General features: G+C 36.8%; 1 protein-coding gene across 1 annotated transcript; it reads left to right on the top strand.

Annotated features, from left to right (window-relative positions):
• Window positions 1-1,279: 1,279 nt before the first annotated feature.
• On the top strand, window positions 1,280-18,843 carry LOC147539819 (uncharacterized). Its single transcript, XM_086643177.1, has 26 exons — window positions 1,280-2,915; window positions 2,986-3,503; window positions 3,613-3,924; window positions 4,073-4,203; window positions 4,299-4,512; window positions 7,103-7,331; window positions 7,493-7,637; window positions 7,713-9,316; window positions 9,411-9,572; window positions 9,659-9,763; window positions 9,952-10,024; window positions 10,118-10,219; window positions 10,309-10,392; window positions 11,816-11,903; window positions 12,854-13,120; window positions 13,273-13,388; window positions 13,483-13,696; window positions 14,661-14,883; window positions 15,001-15,142; window positions 15,226-16,919; window positions 17,010-17,171; window positions 17,258-17,362; window positions 17,568-17,631; window positions 17,718-17,819; window positions 17,898-17,981; window positions 18,402-18,843. Exons 2-26 carry the CDS (start codon window positions 3,467-3,469, stop codon window positions 18,402-18,404), a joined length of 6,462 nt encoding a protein of 2,153 aa, XP_086499303.1. The 5' UTR covers window positions 1,280-2,915; window positions 2,986-3,466; the 3' UTR covers window positions 18,405-18,843.
• Window positions 18,844-20,840: the final 1,997 nt, after the last annotated feature.

The following is a 20,840-nucleotide window of genomic DNA, read 5'->3' as shown; positions in this document are numbered from 1 at the left end:
TGATTGTAAGGGTGTTGGTGGTGGGATTTGAGATGACAAAGATAAAAATATATTATTTTCCGTTTGATCCTTAAAAGGATTTTCCGCTAAGTGATTTGTAAATACTAAAGCTTTTTTTCGTAAAGGAAAGAGCAAAAAGTGAAAAATATTTACTGTACAAATGGCAACTGCATTATTTGGACCCAGTTTTCGATGGCCTCAGACAAATAAAAGTTATTTTCCAAATGCCCCGTAGTTTATGATGAGCTTCCTGCATAGCTTCTTAGTTTATCGAAAATGTTCAGATAGTCTCCTTTTTAGTTTATCGAAAATGTCCAGATAGTCTCTTTTTTGCCGTTACCGTGTACTGAGTACCAAATGTCTAGATAATCTCCTTTTTGCCGTTACCGTGAGTACCAATTGACTGTTAATTTTTTTTACTTATTTCCAAAGATACTCTTATTTAATGTATTACATTTTCTATTTAGAGGAATAGGATTCCACCAGCATTCCTGCAAGGAATGCAAGCACAGTAGTCGGGATTGTGGTTTCCCGAAATCACATTCCATTCCCACCTGATTTCCGCGTGCCAAACATGCTCCCCTCAGAGAGGGTCAACTGGTAACCAAACTCTGGTGCATAGGGCACTTCTAAACTCTCCTATCTCGAATTTGGCCACCTTTAAGGGTTTGATACAAATCTTCTCCAACTAATTGCTGGTACCATTTTCCTAACTGTTTATACTTGAGGTTTAAGAACCAGGAATTATCAGGTTTTATTTTATTGTTCTGAACATAACTCTTTTCATTTTGTTGAAGCTCTGCATTTCTAATGGCACGCCCCAACTTGTGTACCGTTCTCATTTGTTTGGTGTATATTGATTTTTAGGGCATAATTTTTTCTGTGATTGCTCAATGTTCAACTCTAATGGGGGTTACTTTCTATTAGTTATTTTGAAAATTCACAGTTCCAAAATTTTCTTCATTTGACCTTTTATAAATATACAAATTTAAACACTGTATTTTGCCTAAAGTTGTTGTCAGAATAATCAGAAGTTAGAACTTTCAATTTTTAGCTGTTATGGTTCCCACTTTTGAGCATTTCATTCCACTAATAGAGACCAAGCATCTATAAGTTTAATTTCATGCAAGTACCTAGCTAAGCAAAAGCCAAAATGCATAAAATAAACTAATAATTTGATACATAATTATCTTGACTTCTTTTCGAAAAGAATTGTGTCTTTAAGAGTATTTATCTTTCGGGTTTCAGAACTGATATTGTTTTTAATCCATTTTTATAGGCTTTTGCAGCATCATAAAAGGGGTCTAAGAGGTTCCACGAAACGAGGGATTTTTGCGTGTTATTACTCTTGCTAAGTGAAGAGAATATTTTAATGCAAAGTCCTTTTCGACATTCAAAGTTTCAAGCAGAAATGGAACCCTAAGATAGCTTTGACAGGAAGAAAATCAAATTATTTTTTTGTCGAGTAACTTAGTTTCTCCCATTTAAAGTAGAGGCGAACTCTTTTTGCGACTATGTGTTTACTTTCCTTTTCAGGACAAAGAAGCTCATCCAATCCCTCTGCAATGCTCACGCCCTTAATGAGCAAGAGAGAAAAGATTCAAGATGAGCTGAGAAACATTGAAAAACAGGTTATAATTGTAATCGCGAGTCTGTTGCTTTGTCCCGATATGAATAAGCTTTAGCATGTGTGATGGAGTCATGGAACTCGAGGAACTATCATTATTTATTACATAGCTTAGAGGAGCTCCTAGACTACATGGCCATAAAGAGAAGCTCAACAGGAACTCATGCTAAGGCTTTTACAAGTGGTATTAGAGTCGAGGACGGCTCTTCACTGAGGGTGGGGGGATTGTGATAGTCCCACATAGCTCACGAAAGTGTCCAGAGCCTTATCTATAGATTTACGCTCAAGCTTGGTAAGTGTGGAGGCCTTTTGGGGGGCTCGTGGAGCCTTCGCCAAGAACGAAACCCTGTACTTGTGTGAGGTGCAAAAAGCGGGGACAATATCGACAACTGCTAGGGCTTGGGGCGTCACATTGGAGATCAATGAGATGTTTTAAGTTGCTATGCATTTTTTATGATCCCACATGAGGCCTTGTATGTCTGAAGTTGTGTCTTTTCTTGAAGGCAAGACTTCTATGAATCCACTCCCATCTCCACTTGGATCGTACTACTCATCTAGAGTTGGATTTGACTCCAGTATCAGTCTATCACTATTTCCGACGTTTCTAAATCAGGTTGCAGATTTTCCAGTTTATGTTGCTCCTGCAACCACTGAAGAGGAAGAGGATACATGTATTACGTCTCGTGTTAATGTGATTTCAAATGTGAAAGAGTCTCGTGTTCATGAGGTTCAATATCTGAAACCATACCCCGTGGCTATTCTGAGATCATCACAGTAACTGAAATTGGGGTTCATAATTTAAGTAATACTTCATCAGAAACAGTGGATACTTCATGTTCATCAATCAAAAAGGAAGAAAATTTTCATACTGTGTTTAGTGCCCTGATTCAAAACTAAGACCCGAACACCAAACGCCAGTGGTGATCTCGAGTATGTTGAACCTTGTTACAAAGAAGGAAGGCATCATATAGACGGTACAGAACAAGAACTCGAAACTGGTTGTGATGAATGGAAGTATTCTCTTGTAGGATATTTAGATAGATGAGATACACTTCAATGTCGACAAAGAGATGGTTCGGAAACTCTAGGCAGTGAAAGGAAATGTTTCTGTTATCACTCTAGGGAGTGGATATTTTCTTTTCCGATTCTTTGTCGATTCATACATAGATCGTTGGTTCTAATGAAATGGGATTTGAACATGAAATTCGATAAATATGAGATGAATTTCGTCCGGTATGGGTAAAGATATATAATTTAGCTCTTATACTTTGGCCTTCTTCTTTTCTTAGTAAAGTTTGGAGCGGGGTAGGCTTTCCTTTATATGTCAGATCAAAAAACAAAGAACAAAGAGAGGTTAGATTACACTAAGATTTGCATACAAATAGATGCAAGTAAACCATTGCTAGAGGCATGGAACATTTCACTGAGAGGAGCTGATTATCAACTCAAGTCTATAATATCTTTGAAAATAGTTTTAAAATTAAAGATTGCAATCTTGTTCTTAAAGATGTTGTCACTGTCTGCTGTATGTGGGCAAAAGTCAAAGTCTTGTGAAATTTTGAATGGTTGAAATTGAATTGGGGTGAACCTTCCTGCTTCTTTCTCTAGTTTCTACCTTTTTATGATATATTTCTATCTGAGTATTTCTTCTTAGGAGTACATTTTGCATGATCAGAAGCTTCATCTGAAATTTCATGAATTCTTGTTTCTATCTTCATTTCTTATTAAATTAGCAGCTAAATCTGTCTGTTCTCGGGGTAAATTTGGGTTCTTTCCTGCTTTCTAGTATTCTGTTTTCCAGCATTTGAGTGGTAATAATAGTAGCAGCAGGCAGTAGTGATGGTAATAATTGGATCAAAAATAGTACCAGATGAAGGTCAGATATCTTTCTCTGTTACACTCTCTTTTTTTCATGTTCTTGATTTCTCTATCTTAAGTTGTTCTGGAAGTATAACCTATATTTCTTTTATTGTTTGAAATTGAAGAACCAGAACCTCCAAGGAGCAAGTATTTTGATGGGATGACCCAAAATTTTACAAAAACATGGACAATATGTTTGGACCGCCAAAATTCCAATACTATTTCTGCAAATAATGTTGATGAAGATCATAATGGTAGGGGTGATGGTAGTGTTGGTGGTGGCGACGGTGATGGTAATGATGGTAATGGTGGTGGTGATAGTGGCGGTGAACTTGAACTTCATAATGAAAGTAATCATGAGGGGAAGAAGAGAGGTGGGTTTGGAAATCTACCCTGGAAGATCTTCCATCCTGCACCCAAAATCATAGTCTATGGAGGTATTTATTTCAGTTTTCAAAGATGTTTTGAAAATTTCAAAATTAAAAAGATAGAAGGTGAAGTAGGAGAATTTCCAAAAGGAGTTGATCTAACTTTATTTAATAAAGGTTTATTCTGATTTCAATTATGTTTTAATTGAATTTTTAGTCTTGAAACTTGAAGACCAAGTGGGGTCTGGAAGATCTACATATTTAAGTTTAAGATTGATAAAAGATGCTACTCAGAATTTCAATCGTGAAAATAAAATCGGGCAAGGTTGTTTTGGATCAGTTTACAAGGTCAGTTTTCTATATACCTCCTTTACTAGTTGTCCATCTCTCTCTCTCTCTCTATATATATATATATGAATGATAATATAATTTTGATTATACAGGGTATTCTCCCGGATGGAACGACAATTGCGGTGAAAAAACTTTTTATAATATCTCCAGAGGGATTTTCAGCATTTGAGACTGAAGAAACTATTCTTCCGACTCTGATACACCCAAATATTATTAAGTTGTACGGAAGTTGCATGAAGAAGAGTAACTACCTTCTAGTATATGAGTACATGCAGAATGGTGACCTTGCTAATTACTTTTCATCAGGTAATTGATCAGATTTTCTTTTCTTCTTTTTTCCAAGAATGTTTCTTCAACTCGTTAACTAAGATCTGTGAATGACATACACAAATCATCAAGATCTGGTGTGTAAAAGGTTGTAGGCGAGTGATGTTTTTTTTTTTTTTTTTTGGAAGTCGACTGCGATCTACGTATGTCGTTACATTTGGCACTTGATAAATCATAGATGTGATAAGCTCGATAACCGCCCACTCAAAGACTAACAGGACCGGGCCTATAGCCCAACTAGAATATGCCCTAAAGGCCAACAACATTATTGTTGCGTCATTATGCCATTGACATATTATGGGACTCCATCATCCCCTTTTTATCATTTCATTGATGGCCCGTTTGGTCCCACATTTTGACAAATTATCCCTAACTTATTGTTCTGTTAGTGTCAAAATTGGTTGCCTAAGTGGTCCATTGTGTTGATTGAAACTCCAAAATCCTGGAGGTCCCAAGTTCGATTCCCGGAGGTGGTTTCCATGGTTTATTGAACTTGAGTTATTAAGGTATAAATAATGTTGTTAGGCTTTAGGCCATAATTTAGTTGGGCTAGAGGTTCGTTCTTTGTAAGAGTTTGAATTCGGCAATTATTGTGCTTATCACATCTTTGATGTATCAATGCCAATAGAATGACTATCATAGATAGTAGTCAATTTCCAAAAAAATAAATAAAAAATAGTTCTGTTAGTCCACCAACAAAACTGGTCCATCTAATCCTGTGCGACCCTTTCCGTATCACGACGATGATAGAGTCGATATTTTTTTATTTTTTTTAATAATAAGGTGTAATCATAGGTTCAAAAGCTAGAATAATCCATCCACAATCACCCATCAACAGTGAGATGCAAGGGTTTCGTCGTGGAACGGAATGAAGGATATAGTATCACAGTCAGAAGGAATGTCCTTCCGAAGGAGTGTCCTTATACCAAGATGGCAATGCGTATGATTTCACTCATAGGATAATGATGACCTTATACGGAAGATCGTCAAGTTCGGTCGAATTAGGGGTCGTAATGCTTAGCTAGAAGCCGTTTACGATCGTCGGATCACTTCGGTAATTTGCAGCTAACATAGACTGGATCCTACAACAGGTTTCACAAAGAATGGTGGTTTGAGCAGAGAGAATTGACTAGTGGGAGACTGGCAAATAGATGGATTAGATCCACTATTGATAAGTCCAATTGGTTCGGAAGGAGTCCAGACAAAGACAGACACAACCGGGTCCGAAAGGGAGGCCCGAAAAGGCTAAAGGTGGGTCGGCCATGTGATGTCCGACCAGGGCAAGGTCCCGGCCATTTGTATGGCCGGGTATGATGAGTGGGCCGGCCAGGCCAAGCTCATGGAGGGCTACTCTTGTCAGCCACATCATGGAGAAACCCTAATTATGCCTAAAAGGGTATTTTGGGAAATACGCCTTATGTGGTCTTCATGAATCCTAATTTGAGTGAAACTCTTATTAGGACTTCTATATAAGGACCAGGTTAGAAAACCTAAAAGCCAACTCAGTTGCTTAAGTCAGAAACACATTCTCTACTCAGAGAGCGAGAGAGAGAGAGAGAGCTGTTTAAAAGAAAGAGAGAGAGTCTCTCATAACTATCTAGTCAAGAAGAAGGAGTTCTTCATCCCAACCTTCAAGAAGGTCCTAGCTGACTCGAAGGAGGAAGTTTAAGTTATCCATTCGGTGTCCCAAGTAGAAGAGCTACACTTGGAGCTCTTATCTTCCGAATACTGGTCGGAATTTAGTTCGTGGAAAAGTGATTAAGGTAATCTTCTTTCCATTCTAGTTCATAGTTAGTTCATGTATATGATCCTGGGAACCCTAGTGTTAAACATATGATGTTTGAGATTCCGCTAACAACACTAGGTAATATCGTAACCCAACATGGAACTGGCGGAGGAATTAGGGTTTGAAGGCTTTTTAATGGAAGGCGACGCTAGGGTCCTGATAACCCTCATCTCCATCGTTGGATCAGATGTTCCGTGGCGATTGATTAGGGATATAGAGAGCCTGCGTCAAAGAGTGCATGAAAAGCACGTGGAACTAAGTTATTGCAACAGAATCTTTAATAAGGACGCACACTTGTTAGCTGCTTCGCTCCTGACCCCCTACTTATGAATTTTTATGTTTCAGTCCTATTTGATGTTAACTTGTTCGTGTTTGGTCCATATTGTAACAGAATTTTGTATGGTCCTAATTGAACTGATATATTCTTCTTTTCCTCAAGAAAATAATAATGAGTTTATATTTTTTTATCTTTTGTCAATTTACATTTGCAACTCGTTTGGTTGCAGGATTCCTAGGTAAGATTCCTACTAAAATTGGGATGGTAGGATTCAAGATTCCTTAGTCTATTTGACTACGAAAAATCTTAGAGCTCTTGAATCCTAAGGGTTCGTAAGTCTAAAATTTGTACTGGTTACGAAACAAACTAAAGAAAATCATGTAGACTAATGAATCCACGGATTCATGATTCATTCATCCAAACAGACCATTAGTATCTTAGTTTACGTTTGGAAATATTATGCCTTTCGTGAAATTTTGGAAATCTGATTTGATTTTCTTGGACAGATAAAGATGTAAAGAATTCGAAAAGGAGACTTAACTGGGAAACCAAGTTTAAGATTTGCATTGGCATAGCAAAGGGTCTTGCTTACTTACATGAACACAATATTGTTCATAGAGATATTAAATCTTCAACTATTTTGCTTGATGAGAGTCTTAACCCCAAGATCTGTGCTTTTGGAGTGTCTATGCATTGCCAAGGAAACGTCGTGGTTGATCGCATTGTAGGAACTTCGTGAGTAAAAAGTACTTCATTATAAAGTATTTCAATTTCAAATCCTTATATTTGTGGAACTAGGTAAAATTTGAATATTGTGCATCATCTAAATGATGATCTCTTGAGTAATAACACTTGGAGAATTCTTTCCTTTAATTTGCATTTTACTTCATATGCAGTCGATACATGGCCCCTGAATATGCTTTTGATGGTATCTTAAGTGCGAAAACAGATGTATATAGCTTTGGAGTATTAACACTTGAACTTATGTCTGGAAAGGAAGCCTATTCTTATTTAGACCCTGAATACTCACTTCAAAGATTGGTAAAGTAAAAAACATATACGCTCAACCTTCCACCCAAAACTGAAGACATGAAAACTAACATTCCATTGTGGCAGGCAGTTTCATCGTTAAAGAAGGGGTGTCTCTTAGAACTCATAGATGAAGACATGAAAACTAACATTTCAGTTGAAGAAGCAACAACGGTGATGAATTTGGCAATGTTGTGCATGGTTGATGATCCCTTATTGAGGCCTAGTATGTCTGAACTTGTGTCTATTCTTGAAGGCAAGACTTCAATGAAGCCACTCCCTTCTCCATTTGGATCGTACTACTCATTTGATGATTCCACCATCATTACTTCCGACGTTTCTACATCAGACGAGGTTGTTTCTGCAACCTCTGGAAATCATGTTGCAGATTTTCCAGTTCATGTTGCTTCCGCAACCACTGAGGAGGAAGATAATACATGTACTGTGTCTCGTGTTCATCAGATTTTAAGTCTGAAAGAGTCCAGATCCACACACGGGGAGGATGGCAGAATTCTAGACCCGCCAAATGCCAAGTTTGAGGGTGAAGTTCATGAGGTTCAATATCTGAAACCATACCCCGGCGATATTCCATGTTCGTCATTCAAAGAGGAAGAAAATGTTCATACTGTGTTTAGTTCTGGAGGAGAGAAGGGCGTACAGCCCAGATTCAAAGCTAAGGGCCGACCTCAACATGAAAGTGGTGAGCTCGAGTATGTTGAACCTTGTTATAAAGAAGGAATGCATCATATAGAATGTACAGAAGAAGAACTCGAAATTGGATGTGATGAATGGAAGGACTCTCTAGTAGGATATTTCTTGGATGATATAGATGAGAAACACTTCAATGTCGAGAAAGAGATGATTCGGAAACTCTGGGCAGTGAAAAGAAATGTTTGTGTTTTTACTTTAGGGAATGGATGTTTTCTGTTTCGGTTCGATTGTGTTGAAGATAAGATAAGGGTTCTTGAATCATCAGATCTTTGGCAAATCGTGCATAGATCGTTGGTTTTAATGAAATGGGATTGGAAAATGAAATTCGATAAATATGAGTTGAAATCCGTTCCGGTATGGGTAAAGATATATAACTTACCTCTTGTACTTTGGTCTTCGTCATTTCTTAGTAAAGTTGGGAGCGGGTTAGGCATTCCTTTATATATTGATCAAAAAACAAAGAACAGACTGAGCTTAGATTACGCTAAGATTTGCATTCAAATGGATGCTAGTAAACCATTGCTAGAGTCATGGAATATTTCACTGAGAGGAACTGATTATCAACTCAAGTTAGAGTATGATTTTAGACCATTGAGGTGCTCGATTTGCTACACTTTCGGGCACATAGAATCAAACTGTGTTTTAAAAAAGAACATAACTGATTCGAAAACTCCAACACCCGATGACAATGCTTTGTGCATTAATGAGCATGATGTTATTGACAATGTTCAAGATGATATTATACCTGTGAATGATGAGATATGCACTGAAAAATGTACTACACCAAAAGATGAGTTTAAGAAATTCCTAGCCAGAGCATCTTCACTACTAGATGTAACTGGCAAAGATATTCGATTAAACCTTGGAGTCGATGTCTTCAATACCAACGAAGACGTAGATTTTTATCTACCGTTCGAGGATATTTCTTATATATGCAATTATTCAGAGGCATCTCTACTTAATGTTGTCTTCTATTTAAGGTACTCTTATTTATGTTGCAGAGACACTTTAATACTTACTTCTTACGCACCTTAAAACTCTAATCGTGCAACATTCTCTCATGTATGATTTCAGGCTCTTAAGTGGGAAGATTTTATCCCAAGGGAAGGAAAAGAAGTTTGGGTTTTTAAACCCTGTTGGACTTTGTACAACAAACGCCGATGATTTGAGTTCTGAAATTTTACAAGGGTTGAGTAATTCAAAATGCGAGTTTATATTCATTCCCTATTTAAAGAAGTAAGGACAGCATAAACTAAACCAGCATTTATATTGAAGAGATTATTACATAGCTTATGTCTGACAATTAACTGATCATATTGCAGTTCACATTGGATTTTGATGGTAATAAGGTCGAAAAGTATGAAAATTTGGTGGTTGGACCCGTTACAGCAGGAAATGCGATATGGTCGTCATGTGATCATGAACAGGTAATTCCTTAACCTACCTGTATAGGGTGTCAATCGGGTCAGACAGCTTGATTGAAATAGGTCCAGACTGAGCCAAGAAAGCCAGTCTGTTGCATGTTTGAGACCTGTGTATGCTGAATCCCTGCGGATTAGCCTGTCGGGCCCTCGAATGTTGTTATGTTTCTAATTTTGTGTTTCTATCTTTATAGCGTTATGGAAGCGTTAGAAGAATCGACAAAAGGAATTAAGAATGTAGGAGACCCAACCTGGTGTTTCCCGTCGGTGAGTAGTAAAAACTCCAGACTCAAACTACTGTGAAATTTGAATAATTAAAATATATATATATATATAAACTGAGAATGGTGTTTGAAACAGATAGTTCCAAAACAGAAGGGTAATTGGGAATGTGGGTATTATGTGATGAGGTATATGAAAGAAATCATTGAAGAACACCCTAATCCTATATCAACCAACAAGGTATAACTATCTTATAGCTGACAAGTCTATGTCTCACTATATTTAAATATATATCTACCAACACATTGTGTGGCTTATTATTGTTGCAGAAATTCATAAAGACCACATACAACGATGCTGACATCGACGAAATAAGATTCGAGTGGATCACATACTTGGGACATTTTTTAAAGGTACCTCCCCTCTTGTTTTCTTGAATCAAATGAGAAAGGTGAAAGGTCCTGGGCCTATTTGAGCGTTCAATTCAAAACCAATAGACAGTAAAACCTTCTACATATAATTTACTTGGTCATAACATTCCCCTTTGTCCATGTGAATCTATTCTCCTAAGCCCACTCACATTTGACGTTCTTTGAGCCTAAATAGTATCTTTTTCTTCATTGACGTGGAGAACGTCTAACTGACAAGCCTATCACTTGTGGTTCAGTTTAAATGAATAAAGGAAGTACACAGAGGCATCACATAGGTCAAGGTAAAGTTAAATGCTCTCTATAGAAAACTATTACTTTCTCCAAGGGAATGTTATTTTATGTTTCCATTCGAAAATTTAATATTTTACCTTTAATCCTCTGGTTATCCTTTTTCCCAGTAAAATAGGGAGCATATTGAAGATTTATCTATACGCTGATGCAGAAACTACAACCTGAAAGAGATCATATTATACGAAGATTATGAACAGAACATACAAATGGTCGGTCTTTCCCTATATTTTATCCTTGGTTCAGTATTTGTATATTATGCACATCCCAACTTTTCAAAGAAAGAACCTCTCTTGAATAAGTTTTGTTCGAATGAAATTGTCGTCATCAGATCCACACCTGTAGTCAAAGCCGCGGCTGCCTTAGGAGGGATCTATTTTATATTCCGGGGGTGGCTCCTTTCTGCCCTTTTGGGTCGTGTATAAAAGTTTGGGGTTTGGTCATTCAAATTTCGGGAATTAGATAATCTGAACTTCATTCAGTTTTCTGTTTACTTCAAATTTATTTCCGTACATAAATAAGAAGTATTATCGTTTGTTTAGAAAAATGTGGCAGCGAAGACTTGGTGCTCCTCTTCTCTTCTTTATGCATTAATGGAGACTCTACGAATATATAGAGATTTGGTTACTTGAGATTTGAAATAGAAATGATTCTAATTAATAAACCATTGCTACATTCAGGAGATTGGAGATCGATGAGATGTTTAAGTTTCTCAATCAACTGGTACCACCTAGAAAATGAAAAATCCTAAATAAAAAGAATAAACGATTTAATGAGTTTAGGCTTAAAATCGTGATGTGTGAGTCTGCAATAGAAGTAAATCTTGACATGTCTAAGTAACTTTCAGATATCTATTGTAATTGGGGAGAAAAGGTTAAATAGATAAGCAAAATAAACTAAACTTTGTAGGTATTCAAAGGTATAACCCGAGCCCACCGGACACGGACAGTTCTATATCTCAATTCTTGGAGATAAACTTAGGAGGTGTAGTCTTAGCCATCAAAACGTAATAGCAGCTTATGTTTTTCCGTGCATGTCAGTGAAATCTTCGCCACTGAAAAGTACTGATGGTTTATATGTTGGTATACATTGATTTAAACCCGTCGATTTCCATCAGAGCATCACCTGCAGCAAGATAAATGTTTGTGTTGGTTCAAATTTCCAGTTCTTGAGTATAAGTGTATGTTCAAAACTGGGTTTGGAAGGTAAGGAATTGGTTGAAGCACTGTGGAAGGCACATAGAGATGATTTTGGAAATGGAATTGGATCTGCTTTGCCTGATTGCTTTTGTCAATTCAGATTATAATTTTTTATTTCCCTTTCTTTATGACCTTTGTTGTTTCATGATGAACTTTTAGTCTAAGAATGTCTTTGGTAAATCATTTCGTCTGATTCTTATTGGAAAGAAAGTTCTTATGTCTAAATAGTTGAGATCACAAGTGCTACTTAAATGCAGTATGACTTGTCTACGGGTTTGTGAGTTGAATTTTTCGAAATTGTAATAACGACTGATTGTTACTTTCTTCAGAATATTTGTTTATATGAATGAAATTTTTATAATACGTTTGAAAATAGTTTGAAAATAGTTTAAAATTGCAATCTTGTTCTTAAAGATGTGGTCATTGACTGCTGTATGTGGGAAAAAGTCAAGTCTTGTGAAATTTTGAATGGTTGAAATTGAATTGGGGTGAACCTTCCTGCTTCTTTCTCTAGTTTCTACCTTTTTATGATATATTTCTATCTGAGTATTTCTTCTTGGGGTACATTTTGCTTGATCAGAAGCTTCATCTGAAATTTCATGAATTCTTGTTTCAATCTTCTCATCTTCATTTCTTATTAAATTAGCAGCTAAATCTCTTCTTGGGTTAAAAGCTTCATCTGAAATTTCATGAATACTTGTTTCAATTAGCAACTAAATCTGTTCTTGGGGTATGTTTTTGGGTTCTTTCCTGCTTTCTGATATTCTGCTTTCCAGCATTTGAGTAGTAGTAGTAGCAGCAGGCAGTAGTGATGGTAATAATTGGACCAAAAATAGTACCAGATGAAGGTCAGATATCTTTCTCTGTTACACTCTCTTCTTTTCATGTTCTTGATTTCTCTATTTTAAGTTGGTGTGGAAAATAACCTATATTTCTTTTATTGTTTGAAATTGAAGAACCAGAACCTCCAAGAAGCAACTATTTTGATGGGATGACCCAAAATTTTACAAAAACATGGACAATATGTTTCGATCGACAAAATTCCAGTACTATTTGTGCAAATAATGTTGATGAAGATCATAATGGTGGTGATGGTGGCGGTGGTGGTGGTGGTGAACTTGAACTTTATAATGAACGAAAACGCGCGGGGAAGAAGAAAGGTGGCTTTGGGAATCTACCCTGGAAGATATTCCATCTTGCACCTAAAATCTTAGTCTATGGAGGTATTCATTTCAGTCTCGAAGATGTTTTAAGAATTTCAAAATTAAAAAATAGAAGGTCAAGTAGGGGAATCGCTTGATTTAGCTTTATTTAACAAAGATTTATTCTGCTTTCAACTGTGTTGTAACTGAATTTTAACTCTTGAAACTTGAAGCCCAAGAGGGAACTGGAAGATCTACATATTTCAGTGTAAGATTGATAAAAGATGCTACTCGGAATTTCAATGTTGAAAACAAGATCGGACAAGGTGGTTTCGGAACAGTTTACAAGGTCTATTTCTATAAAACTTCTTTGCCAAGTTGTCCATCTCTCTCTCTACCAATATATACATATACATATCCGTAAAAGTAATTTGGTTATACAGGGTATTCTCCCGGATGGAACGACAATTGCAGTGAAAAAACTTTCTGAAAAATCTTGTCAGGGAGTTTCAGAATTTGCAACGGAAGAAACTATTCTCCCGAATCTGATACACTCAAATATTATTAAGTTATATGGAAGTTGCAGGGAGAAGAGGAACAACCTACTAGTATATGAGTACATGCAGAATGGTGGTCTTGATAATGTTTTATCATCTGGTAATAGATCAGATTTCCTTTTCCTCTTTTTTCTCACAAACATTTTTTGCTGTCATTAACTAAGATCTGTGAATGTCATTTACAAATCATCAAGATCTGGTATGAGAAAAGTAAACATTGAATGTGTGTTGTAGGGGAGTGTTGTTATTGTTGCATCATTATGCCATTGACATATCATGGAATAGTATCACCCTCTTTTTAGCATTCGATCAACGGCTCGGTTGGTCCCACATTTTGACATATAAGCCCAACTAACTGTTCTGTTAGTTCACCAATAAAAAGAGAGGGCTAGAGATTAATAGAGGGATGGCTCGAGAGTGAGTGTGAGAAGGAGATAGGAGTGGTCACCCTACTCCTCTGCCCTCTCCCGAAAATTTTCTTTGGATTGTTTCAAGTTAAACAAAGAAAGAAGGTTAAAAAGATAGAAGAGAGAAAGGAGAGACGGGAAGAAGAGGAAAGAGGAGGAAGGAACAAGAGACTTAAGAGAAAGAAGAGAGGAGTAAGGAGATATGGGAAAAAGAGAGGGTTGGTTAGGGCCGACGACTAGCCTTCTTTGGGCTTTTCTTCTCTTTTTTCTATCTTATTTATAAAAGGGTATGTTCACCCGTTTGGCCCCTACATTTGACCAGTTTCAGTTTTGACCCTTACTGTACCTATTCTGTTAAGAGAATGTTACGTCTATTTTTTCATTTCCAATTATACCCTTTTTCTATTCTCTTCCTTTTTGTCTCTCGTATTTGTTTCTTCTCTTCCCTTTTCATCTACGCTCCTCTCATCTATGGAGAACCTCCATCAATGAAGTTTCTTCAAAAGAATAAACATAGGTGCTCTGTGGAAGGGGAGCTCTACGTTGAATGGGCGTATGTATTTTCTTTTGTCAAGTTGCATATTAGTATTTACATTTAATTTCCAAGTTGCATATGTATTTTCTGGAAATCTGATTTGATTTCTTGGGCAGATAAAGATGAAAAGAATTTGAAAAGTAGACTTGATTGGGAAACCAGGTTTAGGATTTGCATTGGCATAGCAAAGGGTCTTGCTTACTTACATGAACTCAATATTGTTCATAGAGATATTAAATCTTCAAATATTTTGCTTGATGAGATTCTTAACCCCAAGATCTCCGATTTTGGATTGTCTATGCATTGCCAAGAAAAAGTCGTCGTTGATCGCATTGCAGGAACACAGTGAGTTAAAAGTACTTCATTGTAAATATTTTACTAATTGAGTTGCCTTCACATCGTTTCAATTTCAAATCCTAGAGAGAATTCGTTAGTTTAATTTATATTTTACTTCATATGCAGTGGATACATGGCCCCTGAATATGTTCGTGATGGTATTGTAACTGCGAAGGCAGATGTATATAGTTTTGGATTATTGACACTTGTACTTATGTCTGGAAAGAAAGTCTATTCTTATAATCAGACATACACACTTCAAGAATTGGTAAAGTAATATAATAAATGTTCAACCTTCCACCCGAATAATAAATAACCGAAGACATGAAAACTAACATTTCAATGTGGCAGGCAATTTCATCGTTAAAGAAGGGAGATCTTGTAGAACTCATAGATGAAGACATGAAAACTAACATTTCAGTTGAAGAAGCAAGAACGGTGATGAATTTGGCGATGTGGTGTTTGGTTGATGATCCCACATTGAGGCCTAGTATGTCTGAAGTTGTGTCTATTCTTGAAGGCGAGACTTCAGTGAAGCCACTCCCTTCTTCAATCGAGCCGTACTACACATTTATAGTCGGATCGAATTCCACCATCACTATTTCCGCCGGTTCTACATCAACCGAAGTTGTTTCTGCAACCTCTGGAAATTGGGTTGCAGATTTTCCAATTCATGTTGCTTCTGCAACCACTGAGGAGGAGGAGGAAGACAATACATGTACTATGTCTCATGTTAATTTGATTCCAAATGTGAAAGAGTCTAGACCCACAGACAGAGAGGATGATAGAATTCTAGACGAGGCAAGCGCTAAGTTTGACGGTGAAGTTCATGAGGTTCAAAAACCATACCCTGATGATTCTGAGAGGATCACAATAATTGACATTGGGGTTCATAATTTAAGTTGTACTTCATCAAAAACAGAAACAGGAACAGAAGAAACTTCATGTTCATCAATCAAACGGGAAGAAAATGACCATACTATGCTTAGTTCTGATTTAATTGTAGAGGCAAAGGTTTCTACAAGTGAAGGAGAGAACATAGTGCCCAGACTAAAAACTGAGGCCCGACTCCCAAATAAGAGTGGTGAGCTCGAGTATGTTGAACCTTGCTATAAAGAAGGAAAGCATCATATAGAATGTACCGAGCTAGAACTCGAAATTGGATGTGATGAATGGAAGGACTCTCTAGTAGGATATTTCTTGGAAGAAATAAAAGAGGAACACTTTAATGTCGACAAAGAGATGGTTCGGAAACTCTGGGCGGTGGAAGGAAATGTTTCTGTTTTCACTTTAGGGAATGGGTATTTTTTGTTTCGTTTCGATTGTGTTGGAGATAAGACAAGAGTTCTTGAATCATCAAATCTGTGGCAAATCGTACATAGATCGTTGGTTCTAATAAAATGGGATTGGAAAATGAAATTCGATAAATATGAGATGAAGTCCATTCCAGTATGGGTAAAGATATATAACTTACCTCTTGTACTTTGGTCTTCATCATTTCTTAGTAAAGTTGGGAGCGGGTTAGGCATTCCCTTATATGTCGATCAAAATACAAAGAACAGAGAGAGGTTAGATTACGCTAAGATTTGCATACAAATGGATGCTAGTAAACCATTGATAGAGTCCTGGAACATTTCACTGAGAGGAACTGATTATCAACTCAAGTTAGAGTATGATTTTAGACCATTGAGGTGCACAATTTGCTACACTTTCGGACACATAGAATCAAAATGTGTTTTTAAAAAGAAGGTAACTGACTTGAAAACTCCAACACCCGATGATGTTATTGATAATATTCAAGATGATACTATACCTGTGAACATTGAGATATGCACTGAAAAATGTACTATACCAAAAGACGAGTTCAAGAAATTTCTAGCCAGGGCATCTTCACAGCTAGATGCAATTGGTAAAGATATTCGATTAAAACTTGGAGTTGATGTCTTCAATACCAACGAAGTAGATTTTTATCTATCGTTCGAGGATATTTCTTATATATGCAATTATTCAGAGGCATCTCTACTTAATGTTGTCTTCTACATAAGGTATTTTTATTTATATTGCAGAGATACTTTAAGACTTCTTACGCACCTTAAAATTCTAATCGTGCAACATCCTCTCTTATATGTTTTCAGGCTCTTAAGCGAGAAGATTTTATCCCAAGGGAAGGAAAAGAAGTTTGGGTTTTTAAACCCTGTCAGACTTTGTACAACAAATGCCGATGATTTGAGTTCTGAAATTTTTCAAGGGTTCAGTAATGCAAAATGCGAGTTTATATTCATTCCCTTTTTAAAGAAGTAAGAACAGCATAAACTAAACCAGCATTTGTATTGAAGAGATTATTACATAGCTTATGTCTAACAATTAGTTGATTATATTGCAGTTCACATTGGATTTTGATGGTAATAAGGTTGAAAAGTAAGCAAATTTGGTTGTTAGACCCGTTACAGCAGGAAATGCGGTATAATTATCATGTAATCATAAAATGGTAATTCCTTAACCTACTTCTATGTATATAGGGGTGTCAATCAGGTGAGGCAGCTCAATTAAAATAAGTCCAGACTGAGCCAAGAAAGCCAGTCTGTTGCATGTTATAGGGCTCAACCTGTGTATCTTGAATCTCGGCGGATTAGCCGGCCCGTCGGGCCCTCAGATATTGTTATGTTTCTAATTTTGTGTTTCTATCTTTATAGCGTCATGGAAGCGTTAAAAGAATCGACAAAAGGAACTAAGAATGTAGGAGACCCAACTTGGTCGGTAAGTAGTTAAAACTCCAGACTCTACCTACTGAGAATATGAACAATTAAAATATATGTATGAACTGAGAATGGTGTATGATACAGATTGTTCCGAAGCAGAAGGGTAATTGGGAATGTGGGTATTATGTGATGAGGTATATGAAAGAAATTATTGAAGAACACCCAAATCCTATATCAACCAACAAGGTATAATAACTATCTTATAGCTGACAAGTCTATGCGTCTGTTTGTATGTCATTCTGTCTGACTATTTTATTGTTGCAGAAATTCATAAAGACCACATACAACGATGCTGACATCAACGAAATAAGGTTCGAGTGGATCACATACTTGGGACAATTTTTAAAGGTACTTACCCTGTTGTCTTCTTGAATCAAATGACAGAAAGGTGACATGGTGTGCGCCTATTTAAGCATATAATTCAAAACCAATAGACAGTAAGACCTTCTACATATAGTTTACTTGGTCATAGAAATCCCATTTGTCCATGTGTGTATATTTTCCCAAGTCCACTCACATTTGGCGTTCTTTGAGCATAACAAGTATCTTTTTCTTCACTGACGCGGAGAACTTCTAACCGTCTAGCCTATCGCTTGTGGTTTGCTGAAAATGAATAAAGCAATTACTCAGAGGCATTACATAGGTCAAAGTAAACATTAAGTGTGTTCTCTATAGGAAAATTACTTTCTCTACGGGAATGTTATTTTATATTTCTACTCGATGATTTAATACTTACTTCTCTTCCTCTGGTCTAATCCTTTTTCTCAGTGAAATTGGGAGCATATTGAAGATTTTATCTATACACTGATGTAGAAACTACAACCCGAAAGAGATCATACTGTACAAAATTATGAACCAAAAATACAAAAGGTCGGTCTTTCCTTATATTTAATCCGTGGTTCAGTATTTGGATATTATGCACATCCGAACTTATCAAAGAAAGAACCTCTTCTTGAATAAGTTGTTCGAATGAAGGTGTCATCATCAGATCCGCACCTGTAGTCAAAGCAGCAGCTGCCTCTCGAAAGGGCTCTATTTTATAGTCCGAGGTTACGCCTTTCTGCCCTTTTGGGTGGTGTATAGAATTCTGTTTGGGCTTTGGTCATTCAAGATTTGGGAACTAGATAATGTGAACTTGATTCAGTGTTCTGTTTACTTCGAATTTATTTTCATACATAAATAAGAAGTTTTATCATATTGTTAAGAAAAATGTGGCAGTAAAGACTTGGTGTTCTTCTTCTCTTCTTTGTGCATTCATGGAGAATCTAGGAATATATAGAGATTGAGTTACTAGAAGATTTGAAAGGGAATTCTAATTAATAAACCATTGCTAAATTCGGGAGAATGGAGACCGATGAGATGTTTGATACCACCTACAAAATGAAAAATCCTATAAGAAATAAACGATTTATTGAATTTAGGCATAGAATGTGGATGTTTGAGTATGTAATAGAATTATATATTAACAAAATATCGTTCAGTGTGAGAGCCGTCAAAGAAACTTTTAGTAATCGATTGTAATTAGAGAGAAATGGTGAAGGAGGAAACTATAGTCATATTGATTACAAATTTAAAAAGTAGTGTTTGTGGCGGATAGCGAAGGAGAAAATTGTAATCACATTGACTTCAAAAGAAGCACATAAAGTCCTCTGCTGAAGAAAAGATGTGAGTTTAGTTGAGTCTAAAAAAAAAATACTTGGAAATTACAGCGAGTGTCAAAATTGCAATTGGATTGTGGTACTGATGTGACATTGTTTTCCGATACAAAACTAACTCAGTGGTTAACAATACAAATTGGTTAGTTCACCAAATGACTTATAGAAATACAGCAGAAGAAATCGATTGAGGGAGTTTTGAAACAACTCCAGTGCTCCCGAGTAAAAATGTATTTTGATACTTCCATCAAATATATGAATGATATAAAAGGATATGCATTTGCGGTGAAAATTATTTTAATCTGATGGACACTTGGGGCGATTCGGGGAAAGAAAATTTGTCGGAGGAAAAAACACCTAAGTTATAAAATCAGATTTTTCCCAAATTTTGCTCTTGATGTCGGCGAGGGCAGCTGATGACTTTCTTTTGTCTAATCTCCTTCCTCCTCTCATCTTCCCACCCCCACCACCATAAATTTAATTTTCCACCTAAAATTTGCACTCAAAATTATTCGATTTTCCCAAGTGGGAGTCATATTATATTCAAAACAAAAGCACAAATTCAGTCCATATACAATCTTCCCCACAAACCTTATTCAAACGTCTTTAAGAAAACCATATTCAAACTAAAGTGACTAAATGCTGATGTCACGAGTGACAAATCAAACTAGGGTTGAACTAGTGTGAGAGGAAGGGCAATCAGATATTTGGATCCATAAAAGTGGTACAAAAGCTCTCACTAAATTCTCTTTAGATATCTTTGGACAGTGAGGGCACACATGCCCAACCCATTTCATTTGAGATATTTTTAAGAGTTAATTCCTATATGCCCCCCTACTTTGTGACCAGCTTCCTTTATGGCCCCCTTTTTTTCGTAAATTCAAATATGACCCCCTATTTTCATGGAAATGTCCTAACTACCCTTCCTTTAAATCTTTTTTCAAAATAAAATAAAAAAAACAAACATAATTCCACCTCACTTCCCTCTCCACCACTTATCTCTCTCCACCTCACCTCTCTTTCCAAATCATCTTTCTCTCTCTCCAACTCACCTTTTTCTCTCTCCACCTCACCTCTCTCTCTCTCCACCTCACTCTGTCTTCTCCGATGAAGGTCGCCGGCCGGAAAATTTTCTGGCCGGCGACCTTCAACCCAAAAAAAAAAAAAAATTTTTTTTTTTTACTCTCTCATCTCCCTCTCTCTCTAAAAACTCCGGCGAAGGGGGTTTCCCTTCGCCGGAGGATCTGTTCGTGAACAGAGCTGTTCACGAACAGCTCCTGTTCGGGAACAGATCTGTTCACGAACAGCTCTCTGCACGAACAGATCTCTGTTCGTGAACAGCTCTGTTCACGAACAGAGAGAGAGGGAGATACTCCGACGAAGGGAAACCCCCTTCGCCGGAGTTTTTAGAGAGAGAGGGAGATGAGAGAGTAAAAAAAAAAAAAAATTATTTTTTTAGGTTGAAGGTCGCCGGCCGGAAAATTTTCCGGCCGGCGACCTTCATCGGAGAAGATAGAGTGAGGTGGAGAGAGAGAGAGGTGAGGTGGAGAGA

Source organism: Eschscholzia californica, unplaced genomic scaffold (assembly GCF_041429995.1).
Source record: "Eschscholzia californica isolate CP2 unplaced genomic scaffold, dmEscCali1.0.p SCAF_5, whole genome shotgun sequence".
In the NCBI taxonomy this organism is placed as follows: Eukaryota; Viridiplantae; Streptophyta; class Magnoliopsida; order Ranunculales; family Papaveraceae; genus Eschscholzia; species Eschscholzia californica.
Note: the sequence above shows the minus strand (reverse complement) of the source record. Positions and strands in the feature narration are given on the sequence as shown.